The 19,717-nt window shown below is 38.6% G+C and overlaps 1 protein-coding gene across 4 annotated transcripts in view; it reads left to right on the forward strand.

Moving 5' to 3' along the window:
• Nucleotides 1-19,717, forward strand: part of LOC139468008 (glutamate receptor ionotropic, NMDA 2B-like) — a 97,661-nt gene that overhangs the window by 40,626 nt on the left and 37,318 nt on the right. For 3 of the 4 annotated variants that reach the window (XM_071249658.1, XM_071249659.1, XM_071249660.1), the window contains exons 2-4: nucleotides 5,132-5,768; nucleotides 14,964-15,178; nucleotides 16,298-16,414. In XM_071249658.1, the coding sequence (XP_071105759.1) occupies nucleotides 5,355-5,768; nucleotides 14,964-15,178; nucleotides 16,298-16,414 (746 nt within the window). In that variant the 5' untranslated portion in view covers nucleotides 5,132-5,354. Of the gene's footprint in view, nucleotides 1-4,747; nucleotides 4,826-5,131; nucleotides 5,769-14,963; nucleotides 15,179-16,297; nucleotides 16,415-19,717 lie in introns of those variants that run through there. The other variant, XM_071249661.1, reaches the window with a different exon arrangement.

The raw sequence follows: 19,717 nt of genomic DNA on the forward strand, positions 1-19,717 counted from the left end.
CGTGTGGGAATCGAGCCCGAGCATTCGGTGTATAGTAAACGCTTTAACCACTGGGCTACCCCACCGACCCTATTCACCTATATGCTTACGTGTCATTATTCACTCGGGGCGGTCGGGTAGGCATGTATACGTTCTTTGACCAGGCGGTGAATGTAATTATTCATAACGCTGTTTGCTCCATATCATGTTTATCCTTTTTACCATTGAGTGAATCAATGAGGTTTTATGTCTAAATTCTCAGGAGTGGTGGGTAGTCTAGTGGTTGAATCGTTCGCTAACCACACCGAAGCCAATTCAAGGTGTCCTTTGCAGTGATACTCCTGGAAACTATTAAAATCGTGAAACCATAGTTTCTCACTCCCACACTCACTACATTCATGTTTAACTCTTCTCGTCTTAATCGATACATACTCCACAGCTTGGCTAAAATTCATTTGGAGAAACGAGTTTTCACTCGTCTCAGGACTACCGGTACATGGCCTTGTACGCTTCTATACACGTGGGTTCAACTCAGTTAAAAAACCGTTTGACAATGACCATGCGATAAAGGACACTCTGGGTGAAAATCACATTTTGACTTCTCATTATATTTTAAAACTTCAGTGTCTAAGGAACACACAAATACAACTCACAAGCTTCAGTTTATATTTATTTGGACTCGTTTCATGCAAAGTCCATGTTCGGACTTATAAATGTTTATGTAATAACTGAAGCTTTTAGATATAATGTCTGATTAATTGCACGTAGACACGTATGCTGAAATGTTTTGATATAATGTTTTTATTACATTACGAACTAACGCGAGAAAACTAAGATATTTATGTACAGTTCGCATACATGGTCATTTATTACAGAAGGAAGTCACTTCAAACGTCCCTCTTCATGACGTCACAGCACGATTGTTTTCAAGGACCCATAAGGTCCCTTTTCTTCTCGTGGGTAAATATTGTTTAAGGCGTTATAATTATTATTATTAATTTAATAATCATCATCTCAGGGACCTGGCCCCCTCTACACGCAGCCCACACAGCGAATGGGACTTCTCCCAGGAAGAGCTGCCTAGTCAAACCCACCCATAACTTTTCGGAGAATGTGAAAACTCCCCAACACTGCAATCTTCTGCATTACCCAGATTGTCAGAAGTGCTGTATTCCTGGTAGGAAACCCAGGTACTCTCCAAATGTCAGTCAACAGATTGGGAGGTACCAACCCTAGGGCACCGAGAACAATGGGACAACTTGGTGCTTGGATGCAAGCGTGACATTTCGAAAGCGAGGTCCGCATATTTGCCATATTTTTTCTGAATCATGTCAATGACATTAGTGTCAAAAGGGACAGAAAATTCGATAATATAAATGATTTTATTGGATTTATCAAACAGGACAAGATCAGGTTTGTTGGCCTGGAAACGTCTGAGGATGTATATGGGTCTATTCCAAAGAAGTTTGTATTAATCATTTTCCATGACGCCCTCTGCATATTCTGGGCCGTACCATGGATGAACCTCTGTCTCAAAACCACAAGCATTGCGAAGACGGCCACTCCATCATGTCGCTTGAGATACTGTGTTTGTGCCCAAACTGGGCATACACTGACAATGTGATGGACAGTATAATTAATTTCTTTGCAAAATCTACATTTCATAATTACATTTTGATGCAAAATCACACATTGACGGTTTCGAGTCGGAAGTGACTGGTCCCTAGCAGCAAACAGAAAGTCTTCTGTTTCACTTTTCAGGCCAGTCGACTTTTTCCAAGCGAAGGACTCTGCAGGGCTCCTGATCTTCTCGACACACTGCCCATAAACTCGATGCAGAGGTTGTTCAGATAGCTTCACCTTGAAAACCTGAGTCTGGGCCGATTTGATATGGCACTTCGCTTGATTGACACTCATTTCTGTACCACCCAACAGAACAAAGCCATCAACAAAATCAACACTGACATTGAAATTATGTCCCACATCCTTGGCTCATTTTAGAAAACTGTGGAATGCCTTGTTTTCATCATGAGTCTTGACATGCTTCACAAGAAGATCATCAGACATATTAATGTGTGCAAACGTGCACAATACAGTTCTATCATGAGGAGCCCCCACGTTAATCAAACCACGCCCTGCAATTATTATTGGTAAATATTATCGATTAAGGGAAGAACGAGGGTGGTGGGATCTATTGTCTGACACGATTCTTCTTCTTCTGTTGTGAACAAACTATTTATGGCTCACCCTTAAGTTAAATGTATCCCTTAAGCCACCGCAATATTAACTCGAAAAACATGTTTGTCTTGCGAAATGAGACAAATAAAGCTGTATCACTTGTCCCGTATGTTTTCGTGTTTTTTCAGGTCATCAGTTGACTTTGCGTTAACACATGCTTGTGATATAGTCGGAACCGCACACTGGATTCTGTTCGTAGAAGACATTTCTTGTAATTATTGAAAGGGTTTCGTTCTTCTAGATGGTTTGACTCGATGCATTCAAGGCGTTTTAAGGGCAACCGTCAAACTTGGAAATGAAAATATGTTGACATTTATGCACATCCATAAGCCACTGGTGATCACATCTGAAACAGATAAGAACTTGACCGACAAATGAAACAGACCAACAGTAAAATCTCTACAAATAGCATGTTCAGTGAGTACCACTCGTGGCTTAAGTATCACATCTCACGCGCAAGCCAATAAAGATCAGATTCTGTAGTTTATCAGAAATGGACACGGTGAAACCTTAGGGAATAAAACGTCAGTGGTCATCCTTTATACAACCAAGCGTATAGCAGATAGACGAACATTACATCCGGACCAACGCTACATTAATTGAGATATACAGCCAGGCACAATGTCAGGAAATGAGACAAACATTGTTTTCATAATGTTCATTTTCGAAAATATATAATGTTTATCAACATTGAAAAATACAAAAGTTATCAGTAATGTTGCGCAGCACCGCCTGGTTAAGAGGATGTTAAAATGAACAATGTTATCAAAGTTGTTGATCAGACTTAATATTTAATTAAAGTACTATCCATTTCGCCAAGACGAATAGCACGTTTTGTTTAAATCATACCTGTTTAAAGTGCGGAAGGGTTCCAGTATCCAATCCTATTTAAGAATGCTTTTCATGCAATCAGATTGCAACACACACACACACGCACGCACGCACACACACACACACACATTCATTTAACACTGACGAACAACATGCACAGAGAAGTATTTAAACACTTCAACAATAATCAAATAAAAAAGTTTTTTTTTTACAGATTGTGTTTCTTACATGTTTCATTCATAATTTGTAGAAACGCAAAAAAGGTTCATCTTTGATTAGCATCCGTGTCTGTTTTTCAAGAAGTAGCTGATGGATTAATGTTAAAGGTTGGGAAATTACGTCATGATCTGATAACTGCCAGAGACTTCCGTCCCGTCATTCCTAACAACGTTAGAGAAGCCGTACCTATCACAGAAGGCCTTAAAATTGAATTATGTGTATGGTAAACAGAACTAACATAAGCCAGAGTACACTGTGTGTGATCTTCGCTTGCTGTATTCCCTTTAGGGCCAACGATGCTGTAATAAACGCTAGTTAATGACTTGATGCCCAGAGGAAGACTAATGACCACTGTCTATTGGGGATTGTTATTAGAAAGAACAGTGTGTGTTTTTCATATGCCCATTGCGTTGTATCGTACCCAATGCCAAAACCGTCTCGTCTGAATCGGTTCCTTTCCCCAAGGATTTGATCCATTCATGCACGTACGTGTATCACACATAGTTCAGCGTTAAGAAGGGTGGGATACCATCTCTTGTGCATGAACTATTCCCAGAACCATTGTTCAAAACTAGGGTTACATGTGATACTTAAGAGAGATACAGGGTTGGCACAGTGTTCAAATTTTCAACGGGTTGGTAAAAGTAGTAACTCCATCATATTCTGTATTTATGGTGCGCTGCGGGCCTGGGCCCCGTTCCACAAAGCGATCGTAGCCCTTAGACGATCGTAAGTCCGATACTTTAACATAGACTTAGCACTAACATCGCTTTGTGGAACGGGGCCCTGGCCAATGTACGTTCAGGGTTGTAATCTATTGTTATCACTGGCAGATTTTTTTTTGTCTTGCGTTGCGTGTGTTGTATAGAAGTGGACACATCAAACAGAGAAGTGTCTGTCACTCAGCTGGACACGAGAGAACCTAATTGTATTTTACACACAGTTTAATTGTGTTGGTTCTTAATGTGTATGATTGAATTGAATGTTCTAAATTTTATTACCAGGAATACAGAACGTGATTAAACGAAACGGAATGTCATTCCATCAACATAACATTTAATCCTTCATGTTTTAGGAAAATGCCAATATGAGATTGCAAAATTTGTTTCAATAGTACTTTTTACCTTGATGCTAAACATATGTATGTCATGCCAATTAGAACATTTAAAACTTCTTACACAAAAATGAATACACATTCTGCGAGATTCTGGCTTGGATCTAAAGGTGACCATAGCTTGTGATCACCCAGTAATTTCCACTTTTATTGTGCATATATGAATAATAACATAATCCTCGCAGTGGCTGTCCGTCAAAATGTCTCAATTAGATCTCCGAAGACGTAATATATTCAGTTATCACACTGAAGCCAAACACCAGCAGCTAGTTTGCAAGAATAAGTATTACTGCGAGGCATAGGAGATGATACAAATGGAGGCTATACACCGTTTCATCATGATGTCTTTGCCATAGAAAATTGTACTCTAGCTATATCATCTTCGTGTTCCATTTATTTCGGTATCATTGTATTCATGCGAGATGGTCGCTGAGAAGACTATTGGTAAGATCCCCCCCCCCCCCCCCCACGCCCCCCGGCCTCCCCCCACTCGCCTCCACGCCTGAAGAATGATCACAGCGAGAGCGATTCTCTGTCGACGTTAGCTTCGCTTCACCATACACATTCACTGTCGCTTTCCGTTTGTGAAGGGCAGTAATTTAGCTAGCGTAGATTAGAATGTCCCTATTATCGCAAACAAACGGGATCTAGGGATCCATCGCATTCTGTGAGGAATGATGTGTATGCTTTAAGCAGTTTGCTGATAAGGAAGGGATAGAAATATTGACTGCTGAACTTGTTTTGTTACAGGTTGTGGCAGGAGACTGTACCAGAGTGTTAAATGCTGATCGCCAAGGCAGTTGAGTATATGAGAGAACTAACTTTGACATGGATCCAGTATCCGTCCACCAGTTTCTGCGGGGGATGTGGCTATGATTGAGTGCATGTCTCCCTGTGTGGTACCTGTGTGGACTTGTGTGTTAACGTCCTTGTAACCAGCAATTCGCGCTGGCTTAAGGCACGGGTATGAAAAATGGATACGTATGGGCTTTTTACCCTACTTGTATTCTTGATATGCGTACTTGGTTCAGGGACTTGGGGGAGGGTCCGTATCACCCTCCCCGTCATCGTGCATCTGCGATGGGATCGGTACCATTACAGTCGGCATCTCCCCGGGGGTAGGACTATGCCATCGAGGGACACTACCTTGCGACGGTTCTTTTACCTCCAGGGGCAGCTCATTCTGTTGAAAGAAGGTGACCCTCAGCACATTCTGGACGCTTTCTGTGACACAATCTTCCAGCTAGAAGCACCTGTCGTCCTCTACATCAACAATCCCTACCACCACAATGCCAACCCCGCCGCAACGCACTATTTCCGAAGTATCACTCAATATTTAGGACTTCCGGTCATAACATGGGACCCGGAATACCATATTACTTCACAGGTAAGATGTTGCACAACACATTGCTGAATAGTCGAAATATCCTCTTTCCATTTTTTCATTGTTTTATTACTGGAACTCTCTTGTGAAGGCTCTATCTTCACCTGAAATATATCCCCCTGTACATGATACTTTTTCTATGTTAATACTTTATTTTCTTCATTTCCCCTTTTTCGTCTGAGGGGCGGTCGGGTTGCCCAGTGGTTAAAGCGTTCGCTCCTCACGCTTTAGGCCCGGGTTCGATTCCCCATATGGATACAATGTGTGAAGTTCATTACTGGTGTCCCTTGACGTGATATTGCTGGAATATTGCTAAAAGCGGCGTAAACACCAACTCACACACTTTTTCGTCTGTGTACATGCACCTCATTTAGAATGGGTTTATATCGTTATAAGGTGAAATGTTCTATCGTTAAGTATTCCTTACTTCTTTCTTCAGATTTTAAGTATAAAAGAACCCATTCTAAAAAGACAATTGTGGAGCACACATCACTGACATTTTTCTCTCTGTAGTATTTATTCTTTTACACAACGTATATGCAAATCATAATAACACAAAAAATATCGTTTGAAATCTCTTCATTCTTTTTAAAGTGTGATCCCAGTTTATTAACTTACAGAGACACTGCACATATCATTATCTAATCACCGGTCAAGTATTTTATATGAACTATGCCTTCGCTGTTTAACCTCCATTTATTCTGCAATCTTAACACTACTATTATCTCCTAATCACTGTAAAAACAGGACTTAGTGTATCTTATATATTCAAGCATATCTCAAGCGAGTTGATAAAGCTAATTAAGGCACTAATGAGGCTACGTCCGTTACTGTCACCGTCCTGCAATTATAGATGTTCATATGGTGGCCAGTTCAGACAAGCTTGACCTCTGGTCACTCTCCAATCACGGCGTTAATCACACTGAGAGCTTGTACAGTCAGGGACTGATTCATGCCACGAGTTCGGAGAGAGGAATTATCACAGCTCTATCAGGATTACTGCTTGTTGTGAGAGGTGCTAATCACATAAAGTGACGACATAGCTTGGGCCCTCCATCTTGGTCTGTCCTTCAAATGTAACTTTTAGGATGTTAGGGAACGCAGTAAATGTTCAATGCAAACAGTTACCATGTTCCAAGTTACAAACAGAACCTTGTTAAGTGTATTTTTTCTTTAAGTTGCATCTCTGTCATCGATTACTTTTTATGTGGTTGAATGAGGGAGTCAGTGACAAGTTGAGTGAGTGGATGAGTGAGAGACTGAATGAGTGAAAACTTAGATAAACTTTGACAATGTTGCATCGATTTACATATTGTACGTAAAACCTTTGCGGAAGTATGAGAATAATGCATTATGTAACACCTTATAAAGTCAAACGTACTCGGCAGTGTGATAAGTGTGTCTCACATATAACACCTTATAAAGTAAAACGTACACGGAAGTATGATAATTGTGCATCATGTAACACCTTATAAAGTAAAACGTACACGGAAGTGTGATAAGTGTGCCTCATGTAACATCTTATAAAGTAGAACGTACACGGAAGTATGACAGCTATGCCTCATGTAACACCTAATAGAAACATACCAGAGGAAGTATAAAAATATGCATCATGTAACACCTCATAAAGTAAAACGTACACGGAAGTATTATAATTGTGCCTCATGTAACACCTTATAAAGTAAAACGTACACGGAAGTATGATATTTGTGCATTATGTAACACCTTATAAAGAAAAACGTACACGGAAGTATGATAATTGTGCCCCATGTAACACCTCATAAAGTAAAACGTACACGGAAGTATGACAATTGTGCATCATGTAACACCTTATAAAGAAAAACGTACACGGAAGTATTATAATTGTGCCTCATGTAACACCTCATAAAGTAAAACGTACACGGAAGTATGATAACTGTGCATCATGTAACACCTTAAAAAGTAAAACGTACACGGAAGTATGATAATCGTGCCTCATGTAACGCATTATAAAGTAAAACGTACTCGGCAGTGTGATAAGTGTGTCTCATATGTAACATCTTATAAAGTTAAACGTAAACGGAAGTATGATAATTGTGCCTCATGTAAATCCTTATAAAGTAAGTTTGAGACATATGCATTATGTAACACCTCATAAAGTAAAACCTGGACGGAAGTTTGAGACATATGCACCATGTAACACCTTGGAAAATACCAGGTGGAAGTATGAGAATTATGCATCATGGAGCACCAATAAAGTAAAACCTAGATGGAAGTATGAGAATTATGCACAATGTATCATCTTATGAAGTAAGACCATAAAGTCGAAGTTTGAGAAACCTAGGTAGAAGTATGAGAAATATGCATCATGTAACACCTTGTAGAGTAAAACCAAGTTACAACTGTTAGAGTGACGAGCGAATGCTTTAATGACTAGGCTACCCCACCGGCAAAATGATGTGTTTTATTTCAGTGTGTGGTTATAATGTGTGATTTCAGTTGATCAGATGATGGTAGGCTGACGGGGTGAAGAAACCTTGTCTGAATCTTAAAGTTTCTCCGATGTATGTTTCTTTGTATGTGGGTGGGTGGGGAGTATTGAGTACATGTAGTACATGGTTTTTTTGGTCTGAATGTGTAGTTTTCATATATACCTACTTTAGTTTGACGTTTTTTGTCTTGCTTGTAGATTAACACATCATTGCTGGCCAACCTTTAATCATGGGCCATGCCTTATATGCATTTAACAGTGATTTCCGAAGGAGATGACATCTTAACATATGAATGTATAAATATGTTAATGTCGGAAAATGACAAATATAAACTTTTCCTAAAGGTTAGAAGATAGTGGGCGACTGAGTTAAATTTAAAAGTTACATTGGCAACATTACAACTTTGTGTGACTTAAGGCAAGATTTACAAAGTTGTAAAAAGGCATAATGCAATCTATTCTATTTTAAAATACCCCGCTTCCATCCAACAGGAAAACAATCAATCCTCTTCATCTTAAATCTTGAAGATACAATCGCAGTATGCATATTGTAGAAATAGAATGAGATTAGATGTAAACATCTGGCCTCAATAAGTAATGATTCTCAGACAGACCTCTAGGACGTCATGCATAAAGATGCAATCTCAGCTATAATTCCATGTTATCCAGGGAGTATGAGCGCCATTCTGACTTGTTTACACTTACCTCACGTTCAATATTGTCAAAATGCTAGTTTATTGTACTTTAATATCTTACTGGGAGACATCTGGCTAAACACCAATTTCAAGAAAGCATAAAAGATCATACATATTATGTATAGAACATACAGAGAAATCCCCAGAATTTTACATTACAATCAGGTTAAATGTTACTACAGAGGGAGGCGGGTAGTATTAGCATCCTCGCTGTTCACTGGAAGCACAACAGAGCATGTATCCTTAAAATTACTGTCGGTTTAAGGGTTACCACAGAAACGAGACGGATAGTATGGATCATTCTCATTTCTTGTCTCTAATTTGGTATTGATTTCATCATTACAAACTTGTTAGTTATATATTAAAGTTTGAAAGAATGTTTAAGTGGACGCATTATTGTTGTACAGTTCCTGTCTTGCATTCGATAGGTCTACGTCAATATCCAAGATCTAAGCAAGAATAGATCCACATGCAACCATTGTAATTGTGTACACGGGCTTCTTGAGCTGTTTTGTGGTTGAGATTCTGTGTTTGTTCAGAAAGATATTAACAAATATTAAGATATTTCCAAACATTCTTAATATTAAGAAAACACCTATCTTTTGTGACCTACTGCCGCATTTCATTGACAAACCTTCCAAAATCACCTTGATATCAGTTCTTTTCTAAAGGGGCACGGGTGGCCCAGTCGTCTCAGGCGCCGCGATTCGCTGTGCAGAGTTGCGTCCCTTGGGCACGCCAGAAACCTATGATTGTGGGTTCGAATCCCGGTTCGCCCCCATTATGTTTCTAGGTTTGTCAGCACCATACCCTTGCTCGTGGGCTTAACCGAAGTGGTAAATGTCTTAGACCTGCATCACTTCGGGCTTTCCTCCCACATTAAGCTGACACGCCGTGATATGACTGGAATACTGTTAAAAGCGGCGTTAAACCCAACTCACTCACTCTTTTCTAAAATGACTGTTATATTTGTTTGACATGGGCTGAATGTAAATATATATATATATATATATATATTCCTCTTCTATATTTGTAAGTTTGGGCTTTCAGCCTTTCCACGAGTAGCATCATGTTTGCTAAAAAGACAGTTAAATACAGTGATTTGGTCAAACTTGATATAATATTGACTGTGAATACAGCGGGAAAACTCAATACATGTATGTTAACCAGTTGGATATGTGGTATTTTACGTTTCCGGATACATGGAAGCGATCGGTTAACATTTTTACAGATAGTATTTGAATGAAAACAAAAAACAGTCGGAATCAGGTAACACAAATGGCGGATAATTTGTAATTTTCCAAATCCAATAAAATAAAAGCGACAAACCTTTCCATGTTGATAAAAAATATCTGCCAAAAACAGTCGATTGTACAATTCCAACTACATCACGGGCATGTGTTTATGAATCCCTGCCAAATAGTGATGACACCAGATGTTCGCGAAAAGGTGAGCGTATCCTTCTCCGCCGGTGGCACTCGTCACAAACACATGCAGAGGCTGGATACCGCTGGACATGCAAAGTAGAGAATTGTAGTTTACATGTTCAATTACCAGCCGTGTAAATATAAATAAAAGCAACAAAACGCTTTCCGTATTTATAAGAAATCTCAGCCAAAAGCAGACCATGTCGTGAGCATGCGTCAATGAATCACTATCAAATAGTGATGATACCAGGTGTTCGCGAAAAGGTGAGCGTATCCTTCCCTGCCGGTGGCACTCGTCACAAACACATGCAAAGGCTGTCAATTGTTCTGAAAATAAACACAGGAACATATGGTATAAGACAAAATAGGGAATTGCATCGGATATATTTTTTGTCACTGAGGAGTCAAAATTGGAAATGTTCCCATATGTCGACCATAAAACTTTACCGTGGCCTTGAATGTTGTAACCTTGATCATCCAACTTCTGAGCAAGAGTTGTAAGCCACCATATTATAACCATGATTGTAAGAATCTCTGCTAAAAGAAGATGACATTATATGATTTCGACTATATCCTAAGCATGTGTTTATGAATCTCTATCAATCAGTGATGATACCAGTTCAGCTGAGAAAAGATAAGTTTAGCGTCAAGATAGTATTTGATGATGTTTAGCCTGACATTTGTAGTTTAAATCGCATGGTGGATGATGCCAATAGATGGAAACAACAATATCCTCTATGTATTTTACATATATTTGTTTCTTCGATAACAGAAAATGAGTCCAAACAAATTGGAAGCCACAAAATCAAGGTCATCATGCTGTTTAAGTAGCATTGATGATACCAGGTCATCGCGAAGCTGCTAAACAAGACCACACAGTATACCCCCATCATGAGTAAAGGTCAAGGCCAAGTCCTGCTACCACGAACATCACTTTTGCGAAACAATCAGTACACTGAGGAAAAAATATATGTACATTAAACGAAAACCCACAGAAATCCAAGGTTTCCATTTGGTTTCTATTGAGTTTCCATTGTGGATGGGTTACGTGCTAATTGTTTCTTGTTTGCTAATATGCTTGTAATTCACAACTACATCCCGTATTCTTTTAATATGGACAGTTGACTTGCCTTTGCATGTGTTTTTTACTACGCTGCCGCCTATGGGGCAGGGTACGCTCACCTTTCGCTAACAACTGGTATCATCACTATTTGATAGTGATTCATAACCTCATGAATCGGAAATCGTACAATGGACTCTTATGGTTGTGGAAAGAGTTTTGTGGATTTTATTAAGTAACACCTCGCTATCCTGATATTCAGTCCACCACTACATATAATGAATCCAATATTCTAAACCTTAAAACAGTTATTGCATTATTACACATGATGCTTTTATCATTTGATTTCAAACATTAATTAATGCAAATTTAATCGAAAAGCATATCATGTAGATACATCTGACTGTTGCATTATTAATAGCAATGTTTAATAAAACACACTTAATCGTTCATGCTGATGATTAATCAAAATGCAAAGCAATATCAGTGCACAAATTTGAACTTCCTGGTGAAATAAAACATACATCCATGTTTGATGGTGGCTAAAAATGAAAGATACGGATATCATAGTTGTGTTTTGGACCTTACGTTTGTAGTTTTCGGAGACTGTGGTCAGAATAGTAACTTTTTGTTAACGTGTGTAATGTTTTGGTCAAATCCAATTTTAAAGTGTATACTTTCTTTTGACCGGGAGCGGATATTTAATAAATATAATGATGCCATACATTGTGCAGTGCTGATGTACAGATACATACGTGAGATGAAGAACAAAATTATGTATAATGGTCAAATATAGAGTGATGTGTGTTTAAGTGAAATGATCACACATATATAATATAACAATTTGTCTTAAAGTTATCTGATTTTGTCAAATTCGAAATGAGATAGATCTTGTGTGATCTATGACAGAGCGCTGGCATAATGTGTATTGGAAATCATACACGCAATTAGTTGAATATAAGTCAATGAAAGTTCTGTAAACTACAAAAAGATTAAACGCTTGTGAAGTTTACTAATTAGTGAGATTTGTTTTATTTGCTAGCTGAAATATTGTTATTCGTTCGTGTTCTTGAATGTTATTGCTGTTCCGAGGCTGGATGTGTAAATCTAAATTTAATATCATAATATACAACTGATGTTTTGTAAAGTAATTATAGTTCCGGTACCTCTTTCTTCACACCAGCCAGTATGATTGATAGAAACCCATGATCGTAGGTTCGATTCCCGGTTCGTTCCGATTATTTTTCTTCGTTTGATGTATGTATGTATGTATGTATGTATGTATGTATGTATGTATGTATGTATGTATGTATGTATGTATGTATGTATGTATGTATGATGGATGGATGGATGGATGGATGGATGGATGGATGGATGCATGCATGTGTTAATGCCATACTGCTATCGCTTTGACAACGTTGAGATGTTAGATTCTCTAAGTGTTGTATACATTGAACGTGGCTACATGTAGCAAACGATCAAACGGCTTTTAACGCGATGCAAACATATTTTTACGGCACATTAGTAACCGTGTTTTCATTTTTGCCGTCTCCAAATCTTTCTCTGATTATAGGATCAAACGAAATGATACACAGTTCACTAATAATTACATAAGTTGAAGGACTATTTGCTCATCGATCTATAAGGAACAAGGCGGAAGTGAGAAACTCGTTGAGCATGAAAGGAGACTTTTCACACACAGAATGATACATGAAAGGATTGAAGAGTAGTCACTTTTCTGTCGACAAACAGAAACACCATGGGAAGATATGAACACACGCTATGCACGTACCTTCCTTGTTACACGCCAGTCCAACAAGAGATGTCTTCCAAATGTCTTCATTTTTAAAGATTTGCTGAATCCGTATGTCCATTTTTATCGTCTCCAAATCATTTTGCTTGTGTGTTTGACGGGTGCTACCATTTGGGCAAGATACGGTCACCTTTTCGAGTTCTTTTATGCCCAATGGAATTTGTTTCGTTGGACAATCGAGGGGTAATTCTCTGGCTTTGACTTTTCATATTTGTATAATTCCCCTGTTACCATTCGGAATTATCAGATTATTACGATGTATTGCAGATGATCAATTCTTCATGGTACGTATACGCATTTAACATCCCCAACCGTCATGTAGTGATAAATGTATTGTTATTCCGAAATACGCATTTGACTTAAAGTTAATAATTACCTGCATCGTGACTTACAACTACAAATGCCCAACCCAACAATTGCTTCGGTGGCTATACTGCTTTAATGGGTAATTATGTAATATAAATCTTTGAACATTTGAGCTTGGAACTGTTGTTGAATAACGACGACCTCTCCTTTGCTCGAAATTGTAGTTTTTTGTCTGCCGTGAATTTTCCTTTCGCACGACTGTTGCACACGATGGACCTGTAATTGAGCTCGCGACAGCTCTGAAATTACCCATTTCTTCTGCCTTGTCTCTGTCAATGATGCCATGACCTCGGTATGTGCATCACATGAAGCTCGTCACCGCACCGTTCACGTCGACCTCTGTCTTTCGTCGATAATAAGTCACGTTAAAGTGGCTGTAATACCAGATTATGAATAGAACCATTACGCTTTTGTGTTTTTCCTGACATCCATGGCGTGTTTTGTTGGCTTTATATTACGGTCAAACGACACAATGTACTTCATAACTCATTTACATCTGGAACAATGGGTGACTCTTGATATATTAAATTATTAAATTATTTCAATATGTACGAGTTACACAATGCCGCTAACAAAAGGGATGCACACGTATATAATTATCAGAGTGCATGCATCCACTTCCCAGTTTGCACGCGTATACTAATCAAACTGCATGCATATATTTATAACAGCGCATTTGTATATTTATCAGAGTCCATGCATATACATATTGGAGAACAAGCATATAATCACCAGGAAGCCTGACATAATTTTTAGGGCATCATGTATATCCTTGGAGTGAGTTAACATAATTATCACTGACGTATGTAACTACCGAGGGTGCATGCATATAAATACGATGGTTGCATTTATATCAATATTAGGGGTACAGATATAACATGACCAGGGTTGACCAAATATTATTATTGATATGAACGTTTATAATCATTAGAGGGCATAGGAGATTCAGTTGTCTGTGATCCCCTTAGGGGAGACGTGATCCTTTTGTCGTGTGTTCGACTCTTATATTTCCACTGGGTTGTTTGCACCATACCAGTGGTCGCTGGTTTAACCAAAGTTGCAACCATCGTAGCCCCTCGCCCAGGCCTTACCTCCCATCTTAAGCTTACAACCTTACATATGAAATATTGTTAAAAGCAGCGTTGAACCCAACTCACAAACTCACTATATCCCGGGGCTGTATTTAATGCGTGGCAGTTGGGACGTCCGAATCTCGGGTGTAACATTGATAAAACAAATTTTGAAATCGCACACTGACCCTCATGAATAAATGTTGACACAATTAACCACTATCTTCCAATTTCAAAACCCGATCAAACTCATCCTGGATTAAAGCTAGTTGTTTACAATCAACCTATTTCTTCCAGACCCACACCACCACTCGGAATCTTGTGATTTCTCCCACGATCCATCACCAAGTCAAGGCGATGCTCAGTATGCTCGGCCGCTACAATTGGACAGACATTGCCATCGTTACCACCAACGAAACAGGTCATACTGACTTCATATCAGCTGTCAACGACTTAACGAGAGTATCCAAATCAGCTGATCCATACGATGACATCAACCACCCTAAACCCAGGTAATGGTTAACATTGGACCTATACTCAGCCTCCACATGGCGTAATATTAATCTCAAATGTGCCCAATATCCCGCAGTGAAGTAATCAAATTCCGCCTCATGATGTATTTGTTCTGGGTTTAGCTGTGCTTGTCATCCACGTCGGTGGTCGGATAATAAAATGCAAAAATAGTCAGGTTTTCGATGGAACGATTCACCAGGGAGCGATATATTTTTACATATTTTTTTCCCTCAATCCGAAACTTTTTTTGGTAATGTGTAATTGTGATGTACGTCATTTCCAAATGTAGTGATTCCGGAAGAAGAATTATTTTCTGTTTGATATGACTTCACAGCTCAGATAATTTAATCGGTTCACATCGAAGTGTGAACGTTTTAGAAACGCCGCGAACATTATTCCTGTCACACAGAAACACAGTTATGACATATGTTCAAGAAATTTAATTTAGATAAATCCTTGTCCCCATATTGATATCTTTACCCCATGAACGCACGAACATCATAAACTCACAGAGATTCCGGCTTAGAATATGTGTCCAGTAATCTAGAATGTTTTTCGTAATGCACTGTAATGTAAACTGTAAATAGAAGCTTAATTTATAACCCAAGGTGTGATGGGGATGATACTGGATGGTCTTGTTAACCAGTTTCGCGAAGACATAGTATGATCAATAATACTTGAAACTGCAACATGATTCTTGATTCTAGAATTTGTAGCTTCCATTTTGTAGCTATATATATATGTGTGTGTGTGTGTGTGTGTGTGTGTGTGTGTGTGTGTGTGTGTGTGTGTGTGTGTGTGTGTGTGTGTGTGTGTGTGTGTGTGTGTGTGTGTGTGTGTGTGTGTAATAGGGAATTGTTGTTTCCATGTATTGGCATTGCCCATCATGCCCAAATTTCAAGCTTTAACATAATCAAATGCTGTCTTGTAGGTGAACTTATCTGATCTTAGCTGAATTGATATTATCACTAATTTATAGACATTCCCACACTTGCTCATGAGATCTTACAACGGCCACTGGTTTTGGTAGGAATGTCTTATAGTTACATAAATGGTTGTTCCGCTTATATTTATTGTTTTATTGTATTACTTTATAGCCTTAATCCTTTATTCTTTAGATTTCGCATTTTGGAGACCTTGATTTTGCGGAACGTGAGGAACGAGGTGAAATTCTGTCAGGAAATGCAACGTCTCATTGAGGTGGACTCAAGGATTATGCTTCTTTACAGCCGCAGGTATTGTTGGAGTTGTTTAGGTTGTTTGACTAAAACCAATACAACACCTACAGCCGCAAGTATTGTTGGACTTGTTTAGGTTGTTTGACTGAATCCAATACAACACCTTCAGCCGCAGGTATTGTTAGAGTTGTTTAGGTTGTTTGTATTAAACCAATACAACACTTACAGCCGCATGTATTGTTGGAGTTGTTTAGGTTGTTTGATTGAATCCAATACAACACCTACAGCCGCAGGTATTGTTGGAGTTGTTAAGGTTGTTTGATTGAGTCCAATACAACACCTACAGCCGCAGGTACTGTTGGAGTTGTTTAGGTTGATTGACTGAAACCAGTACAACACCTACAGCCGCAGGTATTGTTACAGTTGATTAACTGGTTGTCTTACTGAAACCAATACAACACTTACAGCCGCAGGTATTGTTAGAGTTGATTAACTGGTTGTCTTACTGAAACCAATACAACACTTACAGCCGCAGGTATTGTTAGAGTTGATTAACTGGTTGTCTTACTGAAACCAATACAACACTTACAGCCGCAGGTATTGTTAGAGTTGATTAACTGGTTGTCTTACTGAAACCAATACAACACTTACAGCCGCAGGTATTGTTAGAGTTGATTAACTGGTTGTCTTACTGAAACCAATACAACACTTACAGCCGCAGGTATTGTTAGAGTTGATTAACAGGTTGTCTTACTGAAACCAATACAACACTTACAGCCGCAGGTATTGTTAGAGTTGATTAACAGGTTGTTTGACTGAAACCAAAACAACACTTACAAGCAGAGGTTTTGTTAGAGTTGATTAGCAGGTTGTTTGACTGAAACCAACTGTCACTTTGTTTGAGTTCATTGGAGTATGAACCTCCATAAGGTAAGGGCCAAACTGTATGGACGTCGCTGCTAGTGACGACGTTCATACAGTGTTTGACCCGGCTTGTCTACATTTCACAACGCCTGAAATCAGTGGAGCATGCGCTTTCTACGAAGATTCAAAGAACGTCAAATGTTGTTTGATCAATGCTCTAACAGTCGGGGCCTTAGTATTCGTAAAACATTCCCAAATGTTTTGTGGTAGACATGTGGAAAACATTTCCAAAGTTGACGCATCTGTGACCAAAATGATGTCCGAAGCAATGTCCGTAAAAATATTTTGACTTGTGCCATCGCTTTCCATGCTTCTTCAAGTGAACAAATGACTGGTCTTTGCATGTGTATGTGACGTATGTGACGTATGTGACGTATGTGACGGATGTCACTGGAGGAGCAGGATACGCGCATTGTATTTGATAGTGATTTTATAAGCAGATGTTCATTATTTAGTCGGAATGGCACAATCAACTGCTTTTAGCAGAAATTCCTTATGACTATGGAATGTTTTTTCTCTTTCATCTTGAGGAAGTAAACGTGCACACACAAAATTATTTCCAATATTGTTCACTTTTACCAATTGAAGCACGGATCTAGGTGAAGTTATATTCAGTTAACCTAAGTAGCATAAATTCTGCTGCATGCTGATTTTTGCTAGCCCGTAACAGTTGCTCCATTGTTCTTGTGGGCGGAACGTCTTCCATTGAGATTAGGGAATTCACATTTTTCTTCATTTTCTCAACAAAAAAACACCATGGTAATATAAAAAATATACTACTCCTGGAATTATGGATTATCTGTCACTCGTGAATTTATTGTGAAAGATTCTATATCTCTCGGGACATATAATACGTATTTCCCTATGTTTCGTTGATTAATTATGTAATTATACAGCTTAAACCTCTACATGTATGCATGTACATGAGTGTCATGTTCATGTATGAGATCCTACCGTACACACCCGCCCCATCAGTAATAGCATGCATTTAAGGCAGCTTGTGCAATTCGGTTTCCTGAAGGTAGCGCTATTCAAACTACTGTTGGTGCGATATATGCATTTCTTGGTGCTTCATATATCGTGAATGTCTTTTAAGAGATTCTTCTATGATATTAGTGGTTGTAATGGTCTCGCTGATTCCGCTGTGCTTAACAAAACCCTTTCAATGACGTATTTCCTTTTGGTAATACAATTCCTGAAGCAAATGCTTTTCGTGACGCAGTTCTAAATAATTACCATTTTTGGACTCAAATGATTGAGAGATGCTACGTTGACTATGTATCAAGAGGTCATTATATCTGCTTCTTTTAGTTTATACTACCAAATATTTAAAGGGAACAAATAGGTTGTTATTATTTTGATCAAAGGCAAAAGTGACGGTGATCATGTTAATATTTGTGAAGCACATAACTGAAAAATATAGATATTTTGCGAATATGTAATGTGACGTAGTGTTGATTTAGTTCCCAAAACTCAAATTTAAAAAAAATCAAATCCTGCCTTACAGTTCCTTGTTCTTTGCATGAAGGCTGATTTATTTCTTTGTGTAGACACAATTCATTTCCCAAATTCTCAGTTTCATGGCTTCTGTCTGTACAAATACACGTCTCTAATAGGAAATCCCTACCAAACATTGAGCCATTAATTTGTCACCATTAATTTAAGCTGTTCAGTAAATCTTTATATCAATCTTTTCATTTTAATAAAAGAGTTTTGATGATATTATAGATAATACTTGGGTGTAATATATGGTGAATCCTACGAACAGCCGCGCCATTTCATAAATTGCAAAAATGACACAATTCTTGTGAATTGCTTCTGTGGCTAGCAGAGACGATGCACATTTCAATCCCTTTCTAAAACTGGAATTTGTTCTTAGCCTGACTTTTTTTGTGGGTTTTCTCCAGGGCATCAGGCCAATTATTCGTTGACTGTAAATATGTTTGGTTTTGTCAATAAAAAGTCCGTTACCGCTAACGTGTGTTTGGCCACGCAGGAATTCTAGGAAGGGAAACAGATTTAAGTAATAGATTATTTTGTGATTGCAAAGTTTCCCACAATCTCTTTGGTGTTAAGTGCATCGCTGCGAAGGTGTGAACAATTTCGATGTGCGTCTTGAAACATAAGCCTGGTCCCTTTTTCATCAATGATTTTGGCCTGCTATTGTAAATCCTTTAATCTAAATCCTTTGCAGAGTCTGGAAAGGAGATTGAAGCAATCAAGAGGTTTCTACTTTTTCTAGTACACCACTCGGATAGGCTCTTATTTTTTGGGATATATTTTTTCTACCCTATTTTCATTGTCCGAATATCGCGGTATCGTTTATCAAAGCAATACATTGGATATTGATTTGGGAGATTTCAACTTCTGTGCAGAGTTATATTGAGGTTGAACCGTCAACTCAGCGCGAAGCCATGTGGTATTGCAGATAATTTC

Source organism: Haliotis cracherodii, unplaced genomic scaffold (genome assembly GCF_022045235.1).
Source record: "Haliotis cracherodii isolate W230 unplaced genomic scaffold, xgHalCrac1.p SCAF_2, whole genome shotgun sequence".
Taxonomy (NCBI): Eukaryota; Metazoa; Mollusca; class Gastropoda; order Lepetellida; family Haliotidae; genus Haliotis; species Haliotis cracherodii.